We start from the raw sequence: 21,818 nt of genomic DNA, 5'->3' as shown, positions 1-21,818 counted from the left end.
AGCCAGTGAGAAGACATGGCCCACAACCTTTGCCCTTTTCTTTCTCCTTTTCTCCATTCTGCTGTCAGAAACATGGACGTGGTAGATACCATCCGGGACCTAAGACAAGGGCCTCACTCTAGGGATGGTAGGACAGTGACCTGCTATGTGGGGGTCTGTGTCTTCCAGCTGAATCTAATTCTTAAAGTGATACAGGAGCAAAATTGAGAAAATCCTGGCAAGATTGACCAAAGCAAAATAAAAAGGGAGGTGGCACAAATTACCAGTGTTAGATTTGAAGAATGGGACTACAGAACTACAGCTGTAACAGAGATTTAAAAGGCAATAGGAGAATACTATAAACAATTTTATGACAAATTTAAAACAAAAACAAATTCCTGGAAAAATAAAAATTTATATCAAAACAGTCAAAGACAGGATGAGAAAGAAAAATTACAGAAAAATATTACTTATGAACATAGATGTAAATGCCCTAAATAAAAGATTAATAAGCTAAATCTAACAATGTATTTAAACTCATCACCAAGTAGAGTTTATTCTAGGAAGGTTGATTCAACAATAGAAAATCTACCAGTTAACTATAATATTTCAGAGGATAAAAAACAAGTAAACGTTTCAATTTATACAGAAAACACATTTGATAATTCAACAATCATTTTTGTTAAAAATTCCTAGCAAACGAGATATAAGGCACCATTAACTTGATAAAGCGCCCCCTTCTGGAGCGCGGTTGTACCTACATATATTGGAATTATGTAAGGAAAATGTCTCTTCTCCCCCATTTATTTATTTATTCAATCATCTCTGATTTTAAAAGAAATTAAAACATTTTTGTGGGCTATGAAAAGTATTGTGGGTCTTAGGTACTGTGCTTACTGTGCCCGATGGATAAATCACTCGAATGATTAAAGCCATTAAGAGAATGATTACCATCATGTTCAGGATGTTAATCTCTCAGAGGATAGGCAACAGAGGAGGGCCATGCAGAGGGCTTCGAAGGTACTGGAATGTCCCATTAAACTAGTGGTGAGTGCCTAGTGGTGGTTCATTTTATCTTTACTCTTTAAACAATACATATACTTTTATATAGATACATGTATAAATATATGTATTACTGTATATATAAGTATACATACATGTATGTACATGCACATATATTCTTTTGCATGTATGACATTTCACAATCAAGTTTTTAAAATAAAAAATGTGTAAGGACCAGGGCATGTGGGGCCTGTAGAGCAGGGTAGGGCCTGCCCACTGCAGACACGCCATAAATGTGCATCGAATAATTTAATGACCATCTGGCTCCGGGTTAGGTCCCTCCTGCTCACTCATGACAAAGCTCCAGCTCTGGCTGTCTGCCACTCCCCCACCACCATCACAGGGGTGGCTGGTGGAGGTTCTGGGGAACACTCCCCCAGGCTTTCTGGCTGGGCCTGAAGCCTCCAGGCCCCAGAGGGACTGCTGGGCTGGTCCCAGCAGCTCAGCTGTAGGATGCTGAGAAACAAAGACTGTGCTAAGCGACAGGTCCCTAGACCCACGGGTCAGAGTGTCACAGGGATATGGCTCTGGGACAGACAACTGCCTGAGACTTCTAGAGACCACAGTGGGAGACTCTTCCCCAACCTTTTAGATGGGGGCTGGGGATAGCAGTTCAGGCTCCCCTGTCCCAAGGAATGGCTAGATCTAGACCCTGGGTTCAAGGAGTCAAGTGGCATTCGGAAGACTGGACCTCACATTAAGTGGCTCCCAGATCACCAGTGATTCTATGCTCCAAGCATGGCTGACACTGAATGGCATAGTCTCTGACCTGATGGAGTCCTGCTGGTCAGGTGACTAGGGAGGCCTGGTGACCAGACTGAAGGACCTTGTCCACATCTGGTTATGTAACTTTTTTGGGCCTTGGCTCAACTCTAGGGGCTGTCATGTGTTGCGAGAGCCCAACAACAATGGAGATTGGATTTCCCATGGGCCAGGTGAAATGAGGGCTCTGAGTGCACTTAAAAAGTAAACAGCCTATTTCTTGCCTACCTAAACGTGTCATACCCTTACACTTACTCCTGCCTATTTTCTCCCTTCTATCTCTTTCTGACTCTCTAGGTCTGTCTATACCTCCCTCTCCAGGCCTTTCTGATTCTGCCTTCCCCTCCCAACAACCTTCCTCATTACTCCTTCACCCCACCCCCTCAATCTCTCTTTTGCTGGCTTCCAGCCCTGCTACAAAGCACTCTGGTTCCAAGGAAAAGAGGCTTTTGCCATGAGTGCATCAGATGCCAGGACCTCCCCTCCCCCTTTGTCCATCTCCTTCCACACACACCTCTCCTGTGGTATCTCTGCAGCCTGTACTCAGCAGCCATCCCCATAACTACCTCCAGAAAAGCTGGAAGGAACAGTAGGGCTCTGGCTGGGCTTGGATATGGGGCTGCCTTTCCCTTCAGAGGGGAGGCCACAGCTCAGCTGGCTCATGTATTATTGAGCTCCTGTGCTGGTGGCTCCACTTGACAGAGTGCTGGGGACCCTCGGCACCAGCCTAGAAGAGTTGAGACAAACTCAAGTTTGCTCAGGCTGAGGCTGATCTGGGCCAGGTTCTAAGCTCCCAGTCTCCCTCCTACTCCCCCAGTTTGGGTTCCCAGGGCTAAACACGGGAACCCCTCACCCTTCCCCACTTGATAGGGAACAGGGCTGACACCTCACCACAGGTACCCCATGCTCTCCCATTGCCCTGACCCCTGACCTCCATTCTTCATCCCTCAGACCTATGTTTCCCCCCACCACCTCCTCAGACGGGGCCCCTGAGTGCTGGACTCCATGGTGGGGGTGGGGTTGGGGAGAGAGTCCTGAGGGCAAGACCGAGATTCTTTGCTTAGACTAGGAGCTCCAAGTCTGCGTCTGCCCACCCCCAGTCCATGCCTTCACCTCCCTTTATGTCTCTTCACAGGGCTCTGCCTTCCTTAAGGAGGTGGCACAAATCCAGGACACAGGGAGGGGCACTTCACAGCAGCCCCTCCCACTTCCATGCCAGCCTGTCATCTTTATAAGCTCAAGAGAGAGCCCTCTCCTCCACCACCTTCCCTATGCTTTCAGCAAGAACTGAACAGGGTGAAAAGAAGCCCAGGATGTAGGGGCTCTGTTTAGGTTAAGTGACTTCCCTATTCTGCGCCTCAGTTTTCTCATCCATAAAGTGGGAAGATTAATATTTGCAGGTGATCTTCCCAGAGCCCACTTGTGGGTCTGCTTCCAGTCTTTCACTGCCAGAGCTGCACCACCTTGTCTGACAAACTGTTTATTCTTCTAGCACTCCTGCACTGGAAAGCACTCCTAGAATCCCTCCCCTGGAATCCGACAGAGTCTTAGACAACCTTCCACTGCATCACTAAGCTGTCACCTCTCATGCTGTGGTGGCATCTCTGGGAGTGCTTTGTCTCCCATCACACTGTAAGCTCCCCAAGGTCACAGACTGAATCTCAATTCTCTCAGTGTCTTCTGTGCTCACCCCAGGGCAAGGCACAGCGTAGGGGCTCGTGGATGCCTGTTGAGTGATGAAATGGTCCAGAGACTTCTGAGGTCCTCTACCATGATTACTACCCCATCTGGTCTCTATCCTCACCCCAACCCTACCCCCGCTTCACCATACCTGCCAAGGACTGTGTGCGTCCACTGCTGTTGGCTCTCCCAAACCCACTGTCCTCCTCAGGGTCTCACGTGGGAGGTCCAGGGGCAGGACACTGCACCACCTGTGGTAAACCCCACCCTTTTTGCTCTACCCTTGAATTTCACCCATTTCTTCAGGCCACAAATGGTGGGGGCAAAGGGGGGACTGTGTGCTAAATTGACACATTGGTGGCCTCCAATGAAGCAGGCCTCCAGGTAGCTGTGCCCTGTGTGTCCCCTCCTAAGTTGACTCTGGGCTTGGCTATATGAATTGCTTTAGCCAATGGTACATCAAGAAGCATGAAGGAAGCAGATTCAATAGGTACTTGCACATTGGGGCTTACCCTCTTGGAAACCAGCTGCCACGCTGTAGGCTAGACTTCTGAATGATGAGAGGCCATGCGTAGAGAGGTCCTGGGGGAGGAGAAGTCAGCCCCCAGCTAAATGCAGCCACATGAGTGACCCCAGGCTAAACCAGCAGAACTGGTCAGCTGACTCTGGCGGAACCATAGAATTTTTAGAAATAATATATCATTGTTGTTTTAAGCCAATTACGTGGGGTTTTTTTTAAAGATTTTATTGGGGAAGGGGAACAGGACTTTGTTGGGGGAACAGTGTGTACTTCCAGGCCTGTTTTCCAAGTCAAGTTGTTGTCCTTTCAATCTTAGTTGTGGAGGGTGCCGTTCAGCTTCAAGTTGTTGTCCTTTTTTCAGTCTTAGTTGTGTCGGGCGCAGCTCAGCTCCAAGTCCAGTCGTAGTTGTTAGTTGCAGGGGGTGCAGCCCACCATCCCTTGCGGGAGTCGAACCGGCAACCTTGTGGTTGAGAAGATGCGCTCCAACCAACTGAGCCATCCGGGAGCTTAGCGGCAGCTCAGCTCAAGGTGCCGTGTTCAATCTTAGTTGCAGGGGGCGGAGCCCACCATCCCTTGCGGGACTTGAGGAATTGAACTGGCAACCTTGTGGTTGAGAGCCCACTAGCCCTTGTGGGAATCGAACCAGCAGCCTTCGGAGTTAGGAGCATGGAGCTCTAACCGCCTGAGCCACTGGGCCAGCCCAAGCCAATTAAGTTTTGGGGTAGTTTATTTCTCAGCAATAGATCCCTGAAACAAGGGCTATCCTGAGTCCTCTCTTCCCTTATCTTCCACATCCAGTCCTGTGGGATACACCTCTAGAACAGATCACGCTCCCAACCTTTCTCACCATCTCCCCAGGCGCCACCCTCATCAGCCACCATTGTCTCTTGGTGGGGTTATTGTCACAGCCTCTTCACTGGACTCCCTGTCTCCAGTCTCACTCCGGCAGTCACCATACAGTGACCAGAATGAAGCTCCTGAGGGATTGGGCAGATCAAGCCACCCCCCGCTGACGACCCTCCATTCAGTTTCCATATCATTTGGATTAAGAGTCAGACTCCTCAGTCATCTTCGAAGCCTGTGTGGTCTAGTGCCTGCCATGTCATTCAGTCATTCTCCCACTTCAGTCATTCTCCCCCAGCTCATTGCATTCCAGCGGCACCCGCTTCCTTTCTGTTTCTGGAACATGCCAAGCTGATCCCCACCTCGGGGCTCAGAAGAGTTCCTCTAGGTCTTTCTATCTAGATCTTTCAGTTCTCAGCTTAAATGTCCCCTCCTCAGGAAGGCTACTTCTAGAAGAAGAAACTGAGGCTTGGTGAAGTGAAGTCATTTCCCAAGTTCACACAGTTAGGAAGAAGCTGGGCTGGGATTCCATCCTAGGTCTGTGTGACGCCACACACACACACACACACACACACACACACACACACACACACACACACACACTCCAGGGCTCTTTCTACCCTATCAATGGTTTGGGAGGGTGAAGGTGGTGGGCATGGGCTCCTGAGAAAGGGGAGGGCTTGGAGGGGCTTCCTTCAGGTACTCCTTCCACAAACACTCCCCGCCATAGCCTTTGGACCCTGCCCTGGGCTGGGGACTCAGAGATGAATTAGACCAGACTTTGCCCTCTGGGAGTTCCCATCTGGGCACAGGGAAAGCAGCAGAGGAGGTCAGGGCCATCAGAGGGGCTCAGGCAGCCTTCTGAATTAGCTCAAGGAGACAGCCTTCTAGCTGGGAGCTCTCAGAGAAGGCTTAACAGGGGCTGTGAGATTGGCTGAGGGAGAGGGGCAGAAAGTAGAGGTGGTGTTCAGCGGCCAGACCTGCCTATTGTTCCCTGTAGTTTACCAAGAGACTCAGCATGGGCCATATGTGTCCACGCCAGTGTGTGTGTGAGCAGTAGCAGGGGTGAGGTGGAGGGGCGGCAAGAGAAGGACTGAGTGAATAAACAGATTTTACTGATGCGGAAACTAAAGCCCAGAGAGGCTGAGTCACTTGCCCCAGTTCACAAAGCCACTAGGTGGTAAAGGCAGGATTTGAATCCAGGTCTATCTTGATACCACACAGACCAAGGTGAAGGAGTGGAGGTCTACCTCCTCCAGGGCCCATGCTTATCCACCACGTAACCTCAGCGAAGGTCATTCCCCTTGTGGACCACACTTCCTTACCAGCAAATTGACGGAGTTGGATGAAGCTTCTTTCAGCACAAACACTGCAGAAAATACTTCTACTAGAGCCTGGAACAAAATTCAGGACCAAAGAAGCAGCCCCTGCCTCAACCTGGTACAGGATGGAGTCTCAGCTTGCAACTCCCTCCAGGCCTACCAACTGGGTGCCTGCTAGCTAAAGCCAGGGAGCCCCAGGAATCAGGTGGATCTGGGGTGTCCCACCCAAAATCCCAACTTAGAGTTCCAGAAGCCCCAACAGTCCAGCTCCTTAGAATTTCAGGGCTCCAGCTGCACCATCAGCCCAGCCCAGACCCCAGCTCACCTGCCCCTCACTCCCCAGGGTAACTCCCGGACTCCCCTGGTTCTCTCCAGCCTCCAGGACACACCATCCTTTGGCCAATGAAGGAAAGGGGAGAGGCAACTCTGAATGGTCATTGGTCCATTGTCTGACCTGCACAGACAGACCTGACCCATCAGAGAAGCCGGGACAACCTCAACTCCCACATTCCAATTCTGCTCACCCTCTACCTTTCTGTTCCCTTTCACTTCACAGTGTTTCCTTGCAGTTGGTTCCAGTCCATTTATTCCATCCAGAATTCCAGGAAATTCTATCTGGGAAAGAGAGGTATGGTAGGCAGAATTGGAGCTGATTATAGAAGGGAATTCTTGAGGAGAGAATCCCTGATTCTGGTGGGGCCTGAGGCAATCTCCAGGGCCCAGTTTCTGAGGTACCCAGAAGAGTGACGGCCAAGAGCTCAGCCTGTGAACAGAATGGACTTGGGCTCAGCTCTGGGCTCCACCACTTACTAGTTGTGTGATCTTGGGCAAGTGGCTTAAATCTCTGAGCCTCTGTTTTCTTAGCTATACAGTGGGAATATGGGATCTATTCAGTGAGTTATTGTAAGGAATGAGGCACATAATACATTTAACATGTAGTAGGTGGTCATGGTCAGTAGTAGCAATTTGTTCTCCTGCTTATTCTCAGAGGTGCTGGTCTTGCTTTCAGAGAGTGCTGACCCTGGAGAGGCAGCGAAGGGCTCAGGAAGAAGGGGTTAAAATCAAATAGTTATTATCTTTTTAGCACTTCCCATGTGCCAGCCTCTAATGTAATCACTACATGAAACTATTACTACTTTCACTTTATAGGCAAAGTATCGGGGGCACAGAGAATGTCCATAACGTGGCCAAAGTTACCCAGCTGGTAAGTGCAGAGTTGGGGCACACATTCTGACTCCAGAGTTCACACTATGAACCACTGTACTATCCTATCTCACATTAAACACATTTTCAGATGAGAAATGCCGAGGTTCAAAGAGGTTAAATTTACACGGCAGCTAAACAGGGGTGCTCCTAGGACTCCAACTCAGATCCTGTGACTCCGAAGTTCCCACAATTTACGCTGTTACGTGCTGCCCCCTAGTGCCCCCTATGGAAGAAGCACACCAGAAGCCAGGAGCAGACACCCATGGATCCACACTCCCCTGAACCACTGCTCCTCCCCACACCCAAAGCTGCAGGTCTTATAGCTTCTAAATATTACTCTGAATGTCACCCACATGTACAATCATATTTCTGGGCGATCTCACAAGTCCTCAGATTCAACACCAAGTTTACACTTTTATATCCCAACTTATCTTCCCCGTCATCTCCATCCATCCAATAGCACACGCCTGAGCCCCAGCCATCTTTGACACACATCCCCGTCCCCCCCACCCCCACCTCCATCTCCCCAGCCCAAGAAACTGAATGATAGTCAAGGAAGAAGACCAGAAAAGTAAACATTGAACATAGCAAAGCAACAGTGGTGGAAGCAAAGGGTAAGGACAATGGCCCCCAGTCAAGGCCAAGAGGTAAAACTGAGCTCGGGTGGCTCTGGTCAGAGAGGCAGGCCTTTCTGCTTAGAAAGAAGCCCAAATGCAGCCTTACAGCTTGGGGGAGGGCACAGGAAGGAGCATTGTACTGGGAGCCAGAAGAACAGTTTCCACCCAGCTCCACTACTCAGTCACAGTAGGGCCTTCGGACTTGATGAGCCTCAGTTTCCCCATCTGTAAAGTGAATATGCCTACCTAGAACTGCTATAAGGAACACATTAAAAAGTGTTTGCTTTGTAGGCTGTAAAGGGAAGTGCACAGAAGAGATAGATTGTTATCTCATGAATTCACTCTTTCCTTTGTTATGCTGAGTGGTGGACCCATAAGGTACCTTGTGTTTTTTAAAGTTGTGTTTAAAAATACATATACATATACATATACATATATATATATATATATATATATATATATATATATAAAGTTTGCCATTTTAAACATTTTTAAGTGTATAATTCAGTGGCATTAATTACATTCACACTGTTGTGCAATCATCACCATTATCTATTTCCAAAATTTTTCATCATCCCCAATAAAAACTGCACCCATTAAGCAAAAACTCCCCATCCCCGCCTCCCTCCAGCCCCTGGTAACCACTAATTTCTGTCTCTATAAATTTGTCTATTCTAAATATTTAATATAAGTAGAATCACAATATTTGTCCTTTTGTGTCTGGCTTATTTCACTTAGCATAATGTCTTCAAGGTTTATCTCTGTTGTGGCATGTATCAGAATATCATTCTTTTTAAGGCTGAATAATATTCCATTGTATGTAATACACCACATTTTGTTTATCCATTTATCTGTTGATGGACACTTCAGTTGTTTCCACCTTTCTTTCTTTTTTTGAATTTGCTTTTTTTAAACTTTTATTTATTTTGAGTGTGTTTTTCAGGACCCATCAGCTCCAAGTCAAGTAGTTGTTTCAATCTAGTTGTGGAGGGCGCAGCTCACAGTGGCCCATGTGGGGATTAAACTGACAACCTTCTTGTTAAGAGTACTGTGCTCTAACGAACTGAGCTAACCGGTGCCCCCTGTTTCCACTTTTTGATTATTGTGAATAATGCTGCAGTGAACACTGGCACATAAGTATCTGTCTGAGTCCCTGTTTTCAATTCTTTTGGGTATATACCTGGAGTGTCATCGGTTTTTGATGGAGTTTTTCAGTATGTACTGTGGCGGCGGAACACAACAAGGTCCAGTGTGTTTGCATGTGGGAGGGAGAGGGGCAGAGAAGGAGAGAGGTTTCAATGTGACTGGGGTTATTAGAATAACAGCTAACTTGTGCCTTTTGCAAAACACTCCACAAAACACTCTAGAAGGGGAAATATTATCATTCTCATTTTACTGATGAGGAGAAGGGAAGTGGTTTCTCCAAGGCCACAAGCTGGCAAGAAGCAAGGCTGGGGCTCCAGAGAAAGTTTCCCCCACAACATCAGAAAGTACAGCCAGAGGTTCAGAGGTCATATTTTCCTTCTTTTTCTTTTTCTTTCTAGGTAAAGAAACCAGTTCCAAGCTGCTTCAGTCATCATGTTCTTACTTATTACTCTACAGCATTTTAGGTACCACAGAATGAGAATTTTGTAGTGCAGTTCCGCAATTTCACAATTAAACATGTTCTGGAAAAAACAAAACTACTTGTATGGATGGAGACGGAAAAAAGATCAGTAGTTGCTAAGGACTGGGGTTGAGGGGAGGGATTGACTACAGATGGGTTTAGAGGAATTTTCGGGGGGTGGTGGAAATGATCTACACCTTGATTGTGGTAGTGGTTATGCAACTGTATGCATTTTTCAACACTCACAGAACTGTAATCCAAAAAGGTGAATTTGACTGTATGTAAATTATACCTTAATCTTAAAAAAAAAAAAAAAAAAAGGAATGAGCGAGTGGCCAGTTAGCTCAGTTGGTTAGAGCGTGGTGTTAATAACACCGAGGTTGCCAGTTCGATCCCTGCATGGGCCACTGTGAGCTGCACCCTCCTTAAATTAAAAAAATAATAAAAAATGAATAAATGAATGGGAGAAAAACTAAATAAGACTCTAGACTCTCACAGTTTTGCTACCTTGAGAACTTTGCAAGTGACAGTGCCCTTAATTATTTAGAGCATACATTTTTACTTTTTCTTCATTCATTCATTCAAAAATGAAAATCCCTGAATCTTGATCCAACCCAAGAACCAAAACATTACTAAAAATTAAATCTCCTAATGGGCTAACCCATGCCCAGATAATCATGATTCTGAATTTTGTGTTCCTCATTCTCTTGCTTTTTTTAATATTTTTTCACACATAAATTAGGCGGAACTTTATGAATTTGCTGTTTTTATAGGTAAAAAAACAGTAATTTCATATGATTTAACCCAATATTATGCCTAAGCATAGTAGTTCTAGTTGTATTTGAACCTTATAAAAAGGATGCCATTCCATATGTACTCTTCTGGGACTTGCATTTTTTCACTCAGTATATCATCATGATCCAGCCATAATTGCTGCTTTTCATTCTTTATCTCCTGTCAATGGCATTTGGATGTTTTTGGTTTGGGCCTACTGTGAACCATGTTTCTACTTCCATTCTTATACACATCTCCTGGTGCATGTGTGCAATTCTTCTACCTCAAGAATGGACTTGCTAAATCTTAGGGTACACAAATGTTCACCTGTACACGATGTGACTCCCTTTCTGAGCTCCAAATGAGGACACATGTGCCACTTGCCCCAGGTGAGAAGGTGGAGAAGATGTGGTGGGAGGGGTTACTACGGAGGGTCTCTGGTAGAAACTGAACACCTACTGTGTGCACTTGGTAGGGCACCTGTGGAATGAGATGATGGTGCCCTGAGAGGTGAGATAGGGAAAGAAATCCCCTAGTTGCTGCAGGAATCATCTTCTAAGAAGTGTCCCACCCTGGCTGGGCAAGGACAGGGCTTGGCAACCCAAACAGGACAGACAAAGGGCTCTGCCCTAATTAGCAATATTTCCATCCGGGGGCTGGGAGGTGAAAGGAGGCCTAAAGCTGGGAGGGCGTATATCTTTGGTACCTGGAAGGGAATGGAGCTTGGCAGTACTGAATTCCTCCCACTTACCAAACCTTACCCCAGTCATCTCTTCCCATAGCTTTTATCTCACTTTGCATCCATTATCTTTTTTAATTATCCCAGTTGAAGAGAGGTACTATTTATTTTCTCCACAGAGAGGTACTATTTATTTTCTCCACAGAGGAGGCATAGAGAAGGAAAGTGCCTTGCCCTAAGTCACGGTTTGTGCCAACTGCCTGAGCAAATAATTTCCCCTTTCTAATCCTCAGTTTCCTTATCTGTAAAATGTGAATAGTAACACCTGCCCACCTCCCAGACTAGTGGAAGGATTAAATAATACTATGCAAGTAAGGCGTTTAGCATGGATCCTGAAGATGCTCCCTAAAAGTCACTTATTTATTGGTGCTATTGTTGCTCTTCACTTATTGTTATCGAGGGGAGCAGGAACCAGAAGAGTCTGAGCCGTGACTTCTTGCCACTCAGTGATGTTGCCTCTTGTAGAGACCCCATGACATGGGGTGATCCTGGCCCATTTTGGACATTTCTGCTGATGTGGGATGTGTCTTTCAGGACTGCATAACCCAGCCCCCGCTTCCTCTTGCTCCCAGGCCCCAGAATAGAGGTACTCTCTTCTGCAGATTTCCCAGGATAGAAATGGTGAACTGACCAGCTAGCAGAGAACCAAGGCCCCCAGTTCTGCCTCAGGGCAAAGCAAGAAATCGGAGCCAGTGGTTCATTCGATCTAGAACATCTGCTGAGCCTCTACTATGTGCCAGGTCCTGCACTAGGCACCAGGAAGCATTGGGAACAAGTCCAGACTGTCTCTTCAAGGTCAGAGGCTAAAGGAGGAGACAGAAAACAAGAAAACAACGGTATGCTGAGCATCATGATAAAGAAATACAGAGAACTGTTCTATATAACAGAAAAACAGACAGTCCTAGGAGTCAGGGTAGGCGTCCCAGGAGACATGCCCTTCGCGCTGGGTCTTTAAGGCCTAGCAAGCGCTCCCCAGAAGCTCAGAGATGCTAGGACCACCTGCCCATTTGACAACAGAAGAGACCGCGCCCTAGCGTCTGTCCACTCTGCCCGCCAGGCCTCCCTTACCTGGACTCGACAGAGCGCGGCTCTGGAGTCCGCCGGCCGAGCGCCTAGGCCAGGACGCGGTGCCCGCCCAGCCCTCGGGGCGGGGCCTTGGCCCAGGTGTGCGGCGGCGGCGCTTCGCGGAGGCAGGAAGTGTGTCCCCAGCGGCGGCCCGTGCAGCGCTCCCGCGAGACGCTCACATGCGCCCCAGGTGAGCGGCGAGGGGGGCGGGGGGAGGGGCCGAGCCGGAGGCCGCTCACCTGGCGGGACAGGTAAGCCCCGCGCGGGCCCGAGGGGGCGCGAAAAAGGGCGATACCAGTGTGTGGAGACCCCTGAGGCTGCTCCCGGACGAGGGAGGGTCCCGGGACCGGTTCCTCGGGGAACCACCCTCCCACTTCCGGGGTGCGCGGGCCGGGCCGGGGAGCGGCCTGAGCGGGCGCCTGGCCGGGCTAGCAGAGTGGAGTCAGGGAGACAGTGCTCGCCCTTAGGGCTGCGCTGGCTAGGGGTGGGGGCCATGCACACCCTGAGGAACGGTGTCTGGGCGGGAGAGAGGCTGGGTCCGCCGGTGGGCGGAGGGCCCCTGCAGCTGGAGAGGGTGGTGTTCGCCCTCAGGGCACTGCTGGTGTAGGGGCTGTGCTAGTCTTAGGGGCAGTGCTGGGGTCCGGCTCTCCCTTGTCCTGGGACCAGGTGCCCTCGGATGCGGGAGTCGGGGGCTGAGCCTTTGGCGCAGGAGATCGAAGGTGCATTGATACCCGGCGCGAGAGCCGACGGCTGTTTCATCTGGTGTGTCCCTCCGGGCGGGTGTGCAAGACTCGACTGGGCACGGGGGTGGGGCAGAGGCCCGTGCAGCCGGGACTGTCCTGGAGACCTTGGGAGGAGGGGGACGGTAGGGAGATAGACCGGTGAGTGTGTGGGTTCTCAGGGACTAAGTGGGAGGGGAAGAGCATCAATACGAAGTTTGGGGAGGGTGGGGCCGGGACCCTGAGGAATATCCCTGCAGTGCCTTGGGGTGCCCAGTCCAGTCCCTCCCGGGTGCTACACCCCCTACATGCAGTATCTCATTTAAACCTCCCATGGACCATGAAGATATTCAGCTCTCCCCTTGTTAAAGATGAGAAAACAGGCCTAGAATCTTGCTCCAGACCACAGTAAGAGCAGGGGCCCTCCCCTCACAAAACCAAATGTCCAGTGTTGCTAGGATTTTGGAGGTGGGGGCAGCAGCACCTAGGGGGAGATATAGCCTAGACAAAATGGGCTGAGTTTGACTTCAGGGCTTAAAGAGGAGGGGAAAACTGAGGCCAGGCACTGTCCTTATCTCACATTTTGTTCCCCTTTCCTCCATGCCACTGCCATTCGAGATGTGTGGCACAGAACAAAGTGCGTGGGCTCCGGAGTCTGGCGGACCACAGTACAAATCCTCCTCCATCCCTTTCCAGCTAGGTGTCTCTGGGCTTCTATATAGCAGAGATAGTATACTTACAAGGCAATTGTGAGTGTTAAATAAAGCAAAAGTCCTCTTGGCTGGAGCCTGTTTCTGGCCCATTCACTGCTGTTTCCTCAGCATTTAGCACAGTGCTGGGCTCATGGTAGGTGCTCACTAAATATTTGTTGGATGAATTTAATGAATAGTGATGAATCCTAAAGCCTTAGAGGTGGAAGAGGAGACAGTTAACTAGACTATCCATCATCAGTAACCCCCTGTTGTTCTTACCAACCACAGGTACCCCAGAGCTCAGTGTGTTTGAAACAGTGTAGATACGCTCACCTTCCTCATCCAAGGCCTGAGCCTCGAAGACTCAGGGCTCCCTTTTTGGGCCCTCCTCAGACACAGGCTTGTCCATGGAGCTGGCCGCTGGCCACTTTGACTGCCCCCTCCTCCCAAGTAATTGATGGGATGGGGTAGTGGATAAGAGTCTGGGCCACGCTGGTTGGGTACAAATAGATATGTGGCTTTGGACAACTTATTGAACCTCTCTGTGCCTCAGTATAGTAACAATAATAATAATACCTGCAAATAGAGTTGTGAGAATTAATTAGTTTAATACATTTAAAGCACTTAGAACAATATAAGCCATCAATAATTAACTTTCACTAGAATGCAAACCCCTGAGGTTAGGGTATTTTGTCTTTTTACCACTGTCCACAGAATTTAGACTAGTGTCTGGCACACAGTAGGCCCTCAGTTAATATTTATTAATTGACTGAATAAATTAATCCATTCCCACTGCCACATTGCTCAAACCAAGGCAAAGGTTTTTAACCACTTGCCCCTCTGCGCTGTGAGGAACTATACAATTTCATTTTGCACACCTTTGGAGGGGGGATTTCACACACAAACACATCTCCAGACACTGCTCCCCCCACTCTGGTCAGCCTGGATGGAGCATAAGTCCTTTTTCTTTCCACCCAGTGCTCCTGTTTCTACCCTGCAGTCATACAGAATGTGCCAGTCCCCTGAAGCACTTACTGTACTCAACCCTGTTCCAGACGCTGAGGCAGAAAGGAATCAGACACAGTCCCTGCCCCTCAGGGTCACATAGGCTTATCTTCAAACAATGGGTTCAAGGCCAACTCAGCTGAACAGAGCCCAGCAGAAGGCTGTGGGGAGAAGGGCTCCCATCTGACTTGGGGTTCTGAAGGATCCTTGGAGAAGGAGTGCTGAGTGGGGGCCAGGAAGTGCGTTGAAAAGTTGCAGACATAGTTAAAGAGCTCCTGCGCCCTCCGTATCCCCATTTACCATGGCTAATGTTCCCTCCTTCCCTCCCACCCTTACTCTGATTTGGGGGGAACCTTTGAGATTAACTTGCAGACATCATGCTCCTTTATCCCTAAAGGCTTCAGTGTATATTTCCTCAAATGAGAATATTATGTAACCATAGTAATCAAATTCAGGAAAGTTAACATTGACGTGATATTATAAAATCAGTCGATTTTTAAATTTCACCAGTTATCCACATTATTCAATTTCCAGTTTTTCCTCTTGATCCAAGATCTAGTCCAGGATCATATATTGCACTTCGTTGTCATATCTCTCAACTTGGGCTTGTCTCATGTTTCCTCATGATAACATTCAGATTATGCATTTTTGGCAGAATACTTCATAAGTGATGTTGTATCCTTAGTGCATAGTATCAGGAGACACATGATGTCAGTACATCCCATTGTTGGTGACATGAACTTTGATCATTTGATTAAAGTGATTTTTGCCAGATTTCTTCAGATTTGTCGGGGGGAGTTGTTTGTTTCTCACTGGCTGCAGCAAATGGAAAGGAATGGAGGTGGCCAGAATGGGCGCCTTGACAGTATCTGGATGAAAGGTGATGGTGGCCCTGTTTAGAGAGGTGGCACTGATTCACTCAAAGCACATTGCCTATTAGAGCCAGAACTGGGACTGGAACACAGATAGCCTGACACCCAGTCCCAGGTTCCTCGCATATCACCAGTTCTAGGACCCCAGTGCCCTTAAATCAGGAATAAAAAGATAACGGATCAATAGCTTAGAAAATCCAGGCTGAGGATTGTTACTGCCCTGCAAACCCCTATATGTGGTCAAGGACCCTTCCAAATACATCATTATATAATATTCCCTGACTCCCTCTGGCAGTTATTTACTACGATAATGCCTCATCCACGTTCCAACTTACAAGCTTTTAAGCATCTGTTTTCCCTACAAAATCGTGTGAATCACAACAACAGGATTGGTAGTTCATTCATCTTTGGTTCTGCTGTGCCTAACACAGGGCCAGGTTCAGTGTTTATGAAATGAGTTAAGACTTAGCTCTGAGCTCGCTGGCAACCAAGTTAAACAGGGAAAGAAGTATTTTGTGGCTCGGCTTTCTTGTCTAATCAAAAGAAGCAAAGCTGCTTGGTGTTAAATGTTTCCAGAACAAATCTGAGCCAGACTGAAATATTGACGGGGTACCTGTTACATTCCTATGTCTGATTTGAAGGAGGAGGGGAAGAAAGAGAAGGTGGTAACTACCGTGTTTCCCCGAAAATAAGACCTAGCCGGACAATCAGCTCTAATGCATCTTTTGGAGCAAAAATTAATATAAGACCCGGTCTTATAGTAAAATAGAGGCTCTATGCTGGGTGGGCTTACCATAGTGGGAAGAAAGTGGGGGAGATCATTCCCCAGAAATGAGGTCCCAGGAAATTTTTCTTTTTATGTGGTAAAATATACATAAAGTAAAATTTACCGTTTTAAGTTTTTAAAAAATCATCTTAACCATACAATCGTGTGGCATTAAACACATTCACATTGCTGTGTAATCATCACCACCATCCATCTCCAGAACTTTTCCATCTTCCCAAACTGAAACTGTACCCATTAAACACTAACTTCCCATTCTCCCTCCCCCCAGTCCCTGGCAACAAGCATCTACTTTCTGTTTCTATAAATTTGACTACTCTAGATATTTCATATAAGTGGGACCATACGTATTTGTCCTTTTATGTCTGGCTTATTTCACTTAGCACAATGTCTCAAGGCTCGTCTGTTGCAGCGTGACTCAAAATGTCATTCCTTTTTAGAGCTGAATAATATTTCATTGTATGTGTATACTATGTTTTGTTTATTCATTCAGCTGTCAACAGACCTTTGGGTTGTTTCCACCTTTGCTTATTGTGAATAATGCTGCTGTGAACATTGGTGTACAAATATATGTCCGAGTCCCTGTTTCCAGTCGTTTTGTATATACACAGAAGTGGAATTGTGGGTCATACCGTAATTCGATGGTGAATTTTTTGAGGAACCACCATACTGTTTTCCACACCAGCTGCGCCGTTCTACATTCCCACCAGCACTGCACATGAGTCCCACCTTCTCCGCATCCTTGCCATTTTCTGTTTTTTCAATAATTATTCTAATGTGTGTGAAGTCCTAGGAGATTTTCCCATGTAGGTTAGACCACAGAGAGAACTTCCTCCTTGGGGAGGGAGAGAACACTAGATGAGTGTTCGTGGGCGTACTTGGGCCCAGCCACCTCGCAGGCCTGTCAGAAACCAGAAGTCTGAAGCTCCTCAGGTCACAGCAGGAGCTTGCCCCTGACCTCTGATCCTGACTCCTTCCTGGCCTCTCCCCATAGGTGCCTGGCTGCAGCAAACCATGTAATGAGCCATGCCCCGTCCTGGACACCCCCGCCCATCATCTGGGCCCCCACGCTTGGGACCCTGGGAGCAGCCTACGGAGCTATGCCTGGAGACCTATGATGAGCCATCTCAGCTCCCACCAAGCCGCCGCACCCGTAGGCCAGACCCCAAGGATCCTGGCCACCATGGGCCCGAGAGCCTTACCTTCATCTCTGGCTCTGCTGAGCCCGCTGCAGAGCCCCCAGCCTGCTGCCTGCTCTGGCGGCCCTGGGTGTGGGACTGGTGCCGGGCTGCCTTCTGCTTCCGCCGTTGCCGGGGTTGCCTCCAGCGCTGCGGAGCCTGTGTACGAGGCTGCAGCCCGTGCTTGTCCACCGGGGACTCCCCTGAGGGGGCTGCCGAAGCCAACTGGGCCAAAGAGCACAACGGAGTGCCCCCCAGCCCCGACTGCGCACCCCCCAGCCGGCGGGATGGCCAGCGGCTCAAGTCAACCATGGGCAGCAGCTTCAGCTACCCCGACGTCAAGCTCAAAGGTATCCCTGTCTATCCCTACCGCAGCACCACCTCCCCTGCCCCTGATGCGGACTCCTGCTGCAAGGAGCCACTGGCCGAGCCCCCACCCCTGCGGCACAGCCTGCCGAGCACTCTTGCCAGCAGCCCCCGGGGCTCTGAGGAATACTACTCCTTCCACGAGTCGGACCTGGACCTGCCTGAGATGGGCAGCGGCTCCATGTCGAGCCGAGAGATTGATGTGCTCATCTTCAAGAAGCTGACAGAGCTGTTCAGCGTGCACCAGATTGACGAGCTGGCCAAGTGCACGTCCGACACCGTGTTCCTGGAGAAGACCAGTAAGATCTCGGACCTTATCAGCAGCATCACCCAGGATTACCACCTGGATGAGCAGGATGCCGAGGGCCGCCTGGTACGCGGCATCATTCGTATCAGTACCCGCAAGAGCCGCAGCCGCCCGCAGACCACAGAAGGGCGCTCAACCCGGCCTGCTGCTCCTGCTACCGCTGCCCCTGACAGTGGCCATGAGACTATGGTGGGCTCGGGGCTCAGCCAGGATGGTAGGTGGGGCCCCACAGGGCCGAGGGGCAGAATGGAGGAGCCTCTGGCCAAAGGAGGGTTGCACTGGGGTCTTTGGCTGCTGTGGGTCCACCCCTCTCAGCCAGTCCCTGCTGTTCTTCCTCCTTTTCTTCTGTTTTTCTCCACTCCTTTGCATCCCCTAACAGGCTCCTTCTATCCTTACTGTCACCTGCCAGAGTAGTTTCCAGGCCTGGCCCGCTTAACAGGACAGGAACCCATGTGAATTTGGATCTCTGCCCTGTCCTGGCCTAGTCAAAACCCCACCACCCACCACTGCACATGCATGTTATCTATCTGTGTCTTAGTTTTAAATGTTTCTCTAGCCTGGCCAGGGGTGAGTGCACCTCCCTCGTTGGGCTGGGGGCAGAAGTGGGGAGTAGGGTTAAAAGGATGTGATGATGACCGCTGCCCCCCTCATGTTCCCTTCCTAGAACTCACAGTGCAGATCTCCCAGGAGACGACTGCAGATGCCATCGCCAGGAAGCTGAGGCCTTATGGAACCCCAGGTTTGGTCCTGACCTGATGAGGAGTGAGGAGAGGGGATTGCCCCAGGGGCCTCCCCGTGCCATCCTCTCCCAGCTTCCTCCTGGGGTGGGATGAGATGAGATCAGAAAGGGATGAGAAGCCACAGATGCCATCCTAATCCTTCAAACTTACTTAAAGGGTTCAGTTGGAAGATAACCAGCAGGGGTCAGGTGCCCAGAACAGGCAAGCTGGAAGCGATGAGACCAAGTCACGGGTGGTGGGGAGGGTAAGTGGAGGGCGGGAGGCCATCCAGCCTGGTGCTGAAAAGGCAGTGTGCTTTCTACTGCTGTCTTCTGGGCCTTCATAACAAGCCCAGGAGCAGAGTCGTTACCCTTTGAGAGAGAGCGAGGATGGGGCTTAGAGGTCAAGAAATTGAGTGGGTCACCTAGCTAGGTCTGACTGATGGGGGCTCAAGTCCCACTCTGCTCTTTCTCAGCAGGCTTCTCCCTGCCCGTAGGACCCGGATGAGCTCCTTCCCCTCTCTGAGTCTGTTTCTTCCTCCCTTCCCCCTCAGGATACCCAGCCAGCCACGACTCGTCCTTCCAGGGCACTGACACAGACTCCTCAGGGGCACCCCTGCTCCAGGTGTACTGCTAACCCCCGCCAGGCCCAGTGGCCACCACCTCGTCTGAAAGAAGCACAGCCTGCAGAATGAAGAGGGGCACCAAGACCCCCTTTAGGGAAGGCAGTGCCCTCTGGCTCCTCCGCCTTGGCTGACTGGTTCCTGGACCAAGTGCATTTCACTGGGCCATGGTGCCCAAATTCTCCTACTAGATCCCCAGCTGGCCTGATCTGTCCCTTTCCGCCCCTGGCGTCAGGTGGAAAGCAAAGACTTTGGAGTTACCTTCTGGGATTGAATCCCAGTTCTACCCCTTATAACCTGCCACCCTAACCAATCATGGGGGTTCGGGGGTGACAGCTAAAAGAAGCTTATCTTACATTGGGTTGGGGGCAGGAGGGCCTCTGAAATTTTGTGGGCAGTGCCTACTCCATGTCATATTCTGTTGAGCAGTTTAAATCTTCGTTGTTCCACATACTAACATGTCTAGTTGCAAGCACAAAAGAAATAAAGTTGTCTGTCTTATCTTGACTGATCCTGTCCTTTCTGTCCCATTTGCCTGACTGCTGTCCAGAGCAGGAAGCAGGATAGAGTCCAGCCTAGCTTAGTGTTGCGGGGTCTAAGTCAGAAGCCTAAAATGAGAGCGATAATGCCCCCCCCTCGGGTTCACTGTGAGTTCTAGATGAAGAGCCCAGCAGTGTACCTAAGAAAGGTCTCACACGTGGCTTCTGTCATTTTGAGAGGTTCAAGGCTGGCTGTCTGGACTCCCCCTGCTGCCCAGGTTCACTGGCTGCAGGCTGGCCAGCTTCTGGCCATCCCTGCAGTTTTCCTAAATCCTGGAGTATTTGTCAGTCCCCAGCTAGCCCGACCTGCTGTTCCCTCCACCTCTCCCTGGTGTGGACACAGCGCTAGGGTTGTTACATTGTTGGCCTTCCCAACAAGCCTCGTGTGGGGTCCTTGTTTCACAGAGGAGTCAAGGAACTCAGTGGGTCACACAGCTAGTAAGTGTGGGTCTGGACCCCGAGGCTGGCCTTTGCAATTTGGCCCCCAAGCTGGCAAGCTTACCTGCTTGGGACAGGAATAGGGTCCCCTTGTTTGGACACTGGAAACCAGCGGGGTCAGGATACTACTTAGCAACTCAAGGCAGCAGTGTCTTTCAACAGGGAGGCCGGAGCAGGCCCAGCAGCCCAGCTGACTGATGAACAAGTCGGAAGGTATGCAGGACCCTCTCTGCCCTCCCTTACCTGCAGCCCCCACAGCCCTTTTATTGTCCTCATGGGCACCCTTTGGAAAGTGACAATTAGACAAACTAGACTTGTCTGATTTCCTGTTGGACACACAGGATGGTCCACTGGGGCTATGACCAGAGGGTCTAGTACCAGTGATAAAACCGGCCCCACCCCTTAAGCCCTGCTGTCTCATCCAGCTCAAGGCCTCTCCAAGACTGACAATGACCACAGGGCCGTGGAGTCTTGGGAGATCACGGAACAGAGTAGGCGAGTGATGCCATAGTCCTTCCACCCTAATCCTGGCCCTAAAGTGCCAGCTTTGGTAATTACTGGCATTCCCAGAAAAAATGGTTTATCAAGTTTGGATAACGGACAAAACTACCTCTTTAAGTCTTTAACAAGCTATTCTGAAATGCCGAAAGGATGTGCTATGTTCTAGAAATTCAGGGGTCACCCTTGGCCCACAGAGCAAAGCACTCTGGACAAGTCAACCTAGTCATTGCTGTAGCCTTAAGCTCTGTGGCCCCCTGCACTCAGTGACCTCCACTCTCTGGCCAAAGGGGGTGGGGCAGGGTCAGCTCTTAGGACTGAATTTGGGCAGAGGCACTGCCCTAACTAACTCCTGCCCTGGCACTGCCCCAGCTAACTGAGAAGTCCTGGAGTCTGCAGACATCCAGGTCAGAGACAAACAATAGGGCCCCAATGGACTTCACCCTGCCCTCTGGACCAGGCCCCTGCACCACACACAGCACAGATGTGAGCACAGGGCGGTCCCCCCAGCCTTTGCCTCTCTGCCCCTGGAAAACAACAGTGTGTTGCTTCTGAAACACTTGATCTAGGGCAGTACAGACCCAATGCACTTGGAAGTTGTCTTAGAGATGAAAACGAAATCAAGTCCAGCTGGTCTTAAACTCTGTTGAGTCATGGGCCTCTCTGAGAATCAGACATATGTTCTGGTCCCTATAGCCAGAAAAACTCACCTTTGCTCAGAATCATACATAAACTAAATGTCTTGTCTCAATCTTCCCTTTAAGTAATGAGAAACTGAGTCCCAGAGAGGGGCAAGGACTTTCCCTAGGTCACGTGGAAAAATCAGCAGGCGAGCCCCCAGCTCCCTGAAGCAGCCATAAGAGGCCTGTCCCCCAGGGAAAGGCTAGAAGAGAGGACACAGGCA

General features: G+C 49.6%; 1 protein-coding gene across 2 annotated transcripts; it reads left to right on the top strand.

The window, feature by feature from the left end:
- The first annotated feature begins 12,305 nt into the window (after positions 1 to 12,305).
- KDF1 (keratinocyte differentiation factor 1) lies at positions 12,306 to 19,946 on the top strand. 2 transcript variants are annotated; one of them, XM_033113342.1, is made up of 4 exons: positions 12,306 to 12,426; positions 17,242 to 18,312; positions 18,763 to 18,837; positions 19,371 to 19,946. In XM_033113342.1, the coding sequence occupies exons 2-4, from the start codon at positions 17,274 to 17,276 to the stop codon at positions 19,451 to 19,453; spliced, it is 1,197 nt and encodes a 398-aa protein (XP_032969233.1). In that variant the 5' UTR covers positions 12,306 to 12,426; positions 17,242 to 17,273; the 3' UTR covers positions 19,454 to 19,946. The 2 variants fall into 2 exon arrangements, with proteins under 2 accessions (XP_032969233.1, XP_032969234.1); XM_033113343.1 differs by having other exon boundaries at positions 12,329 to 12,365.
- The last annotated feature ends 1,872 nt before the right edge of the window (positions 19,947 to 21,818 follow it).

The sequence above is a fragment of the Rhinolophus ferrumequinum genome, chromosome 9 (assembly GCF_004115265.2).
Source record: "Rhinolophus ferrumequinum isolate MPI-CBG mRhiFer1 chromosome 9, mRhiFer1_v1.p, whole genome shotgun sequence".
Classification (NCBI taxonomy): domain Eukaryota; kingdom Metazoa; phylum Chordata; class Mammalia; order Chiroptera; family Rhinolophidae; genus Rhinolophus; species Rhinolophus ferrumequinum.
The sequence above is the reverse complement of the archived record's forward strand: the minus strand, read 5'-3'. Positions and strand labels throughout refer to the sequence as shown.

Coding starts and splice junctions, on each gene's coding strand:
- KDF1 (XM_033113342.1), top strand. CDS start 17,274: ATGCCCCGTCCTGGACACCCCCGCCCATCATCTGGGCCCCCACGCTTG. Junction 18,313..18,762: donor CTCGGGGCTCAGCCAGGATG/GTAGGTGGGGCC, acceptor TTCCCTTCCTAG/AACTCACAGTGCAGATCTCC. Junction 18,838..19,370: donor GAGGCCTTATGGAACCCCAG/GTTTGGTCCTGA, acceptor CTTCCCCCTCAG/GATACCCAGCCAGCCACGAC.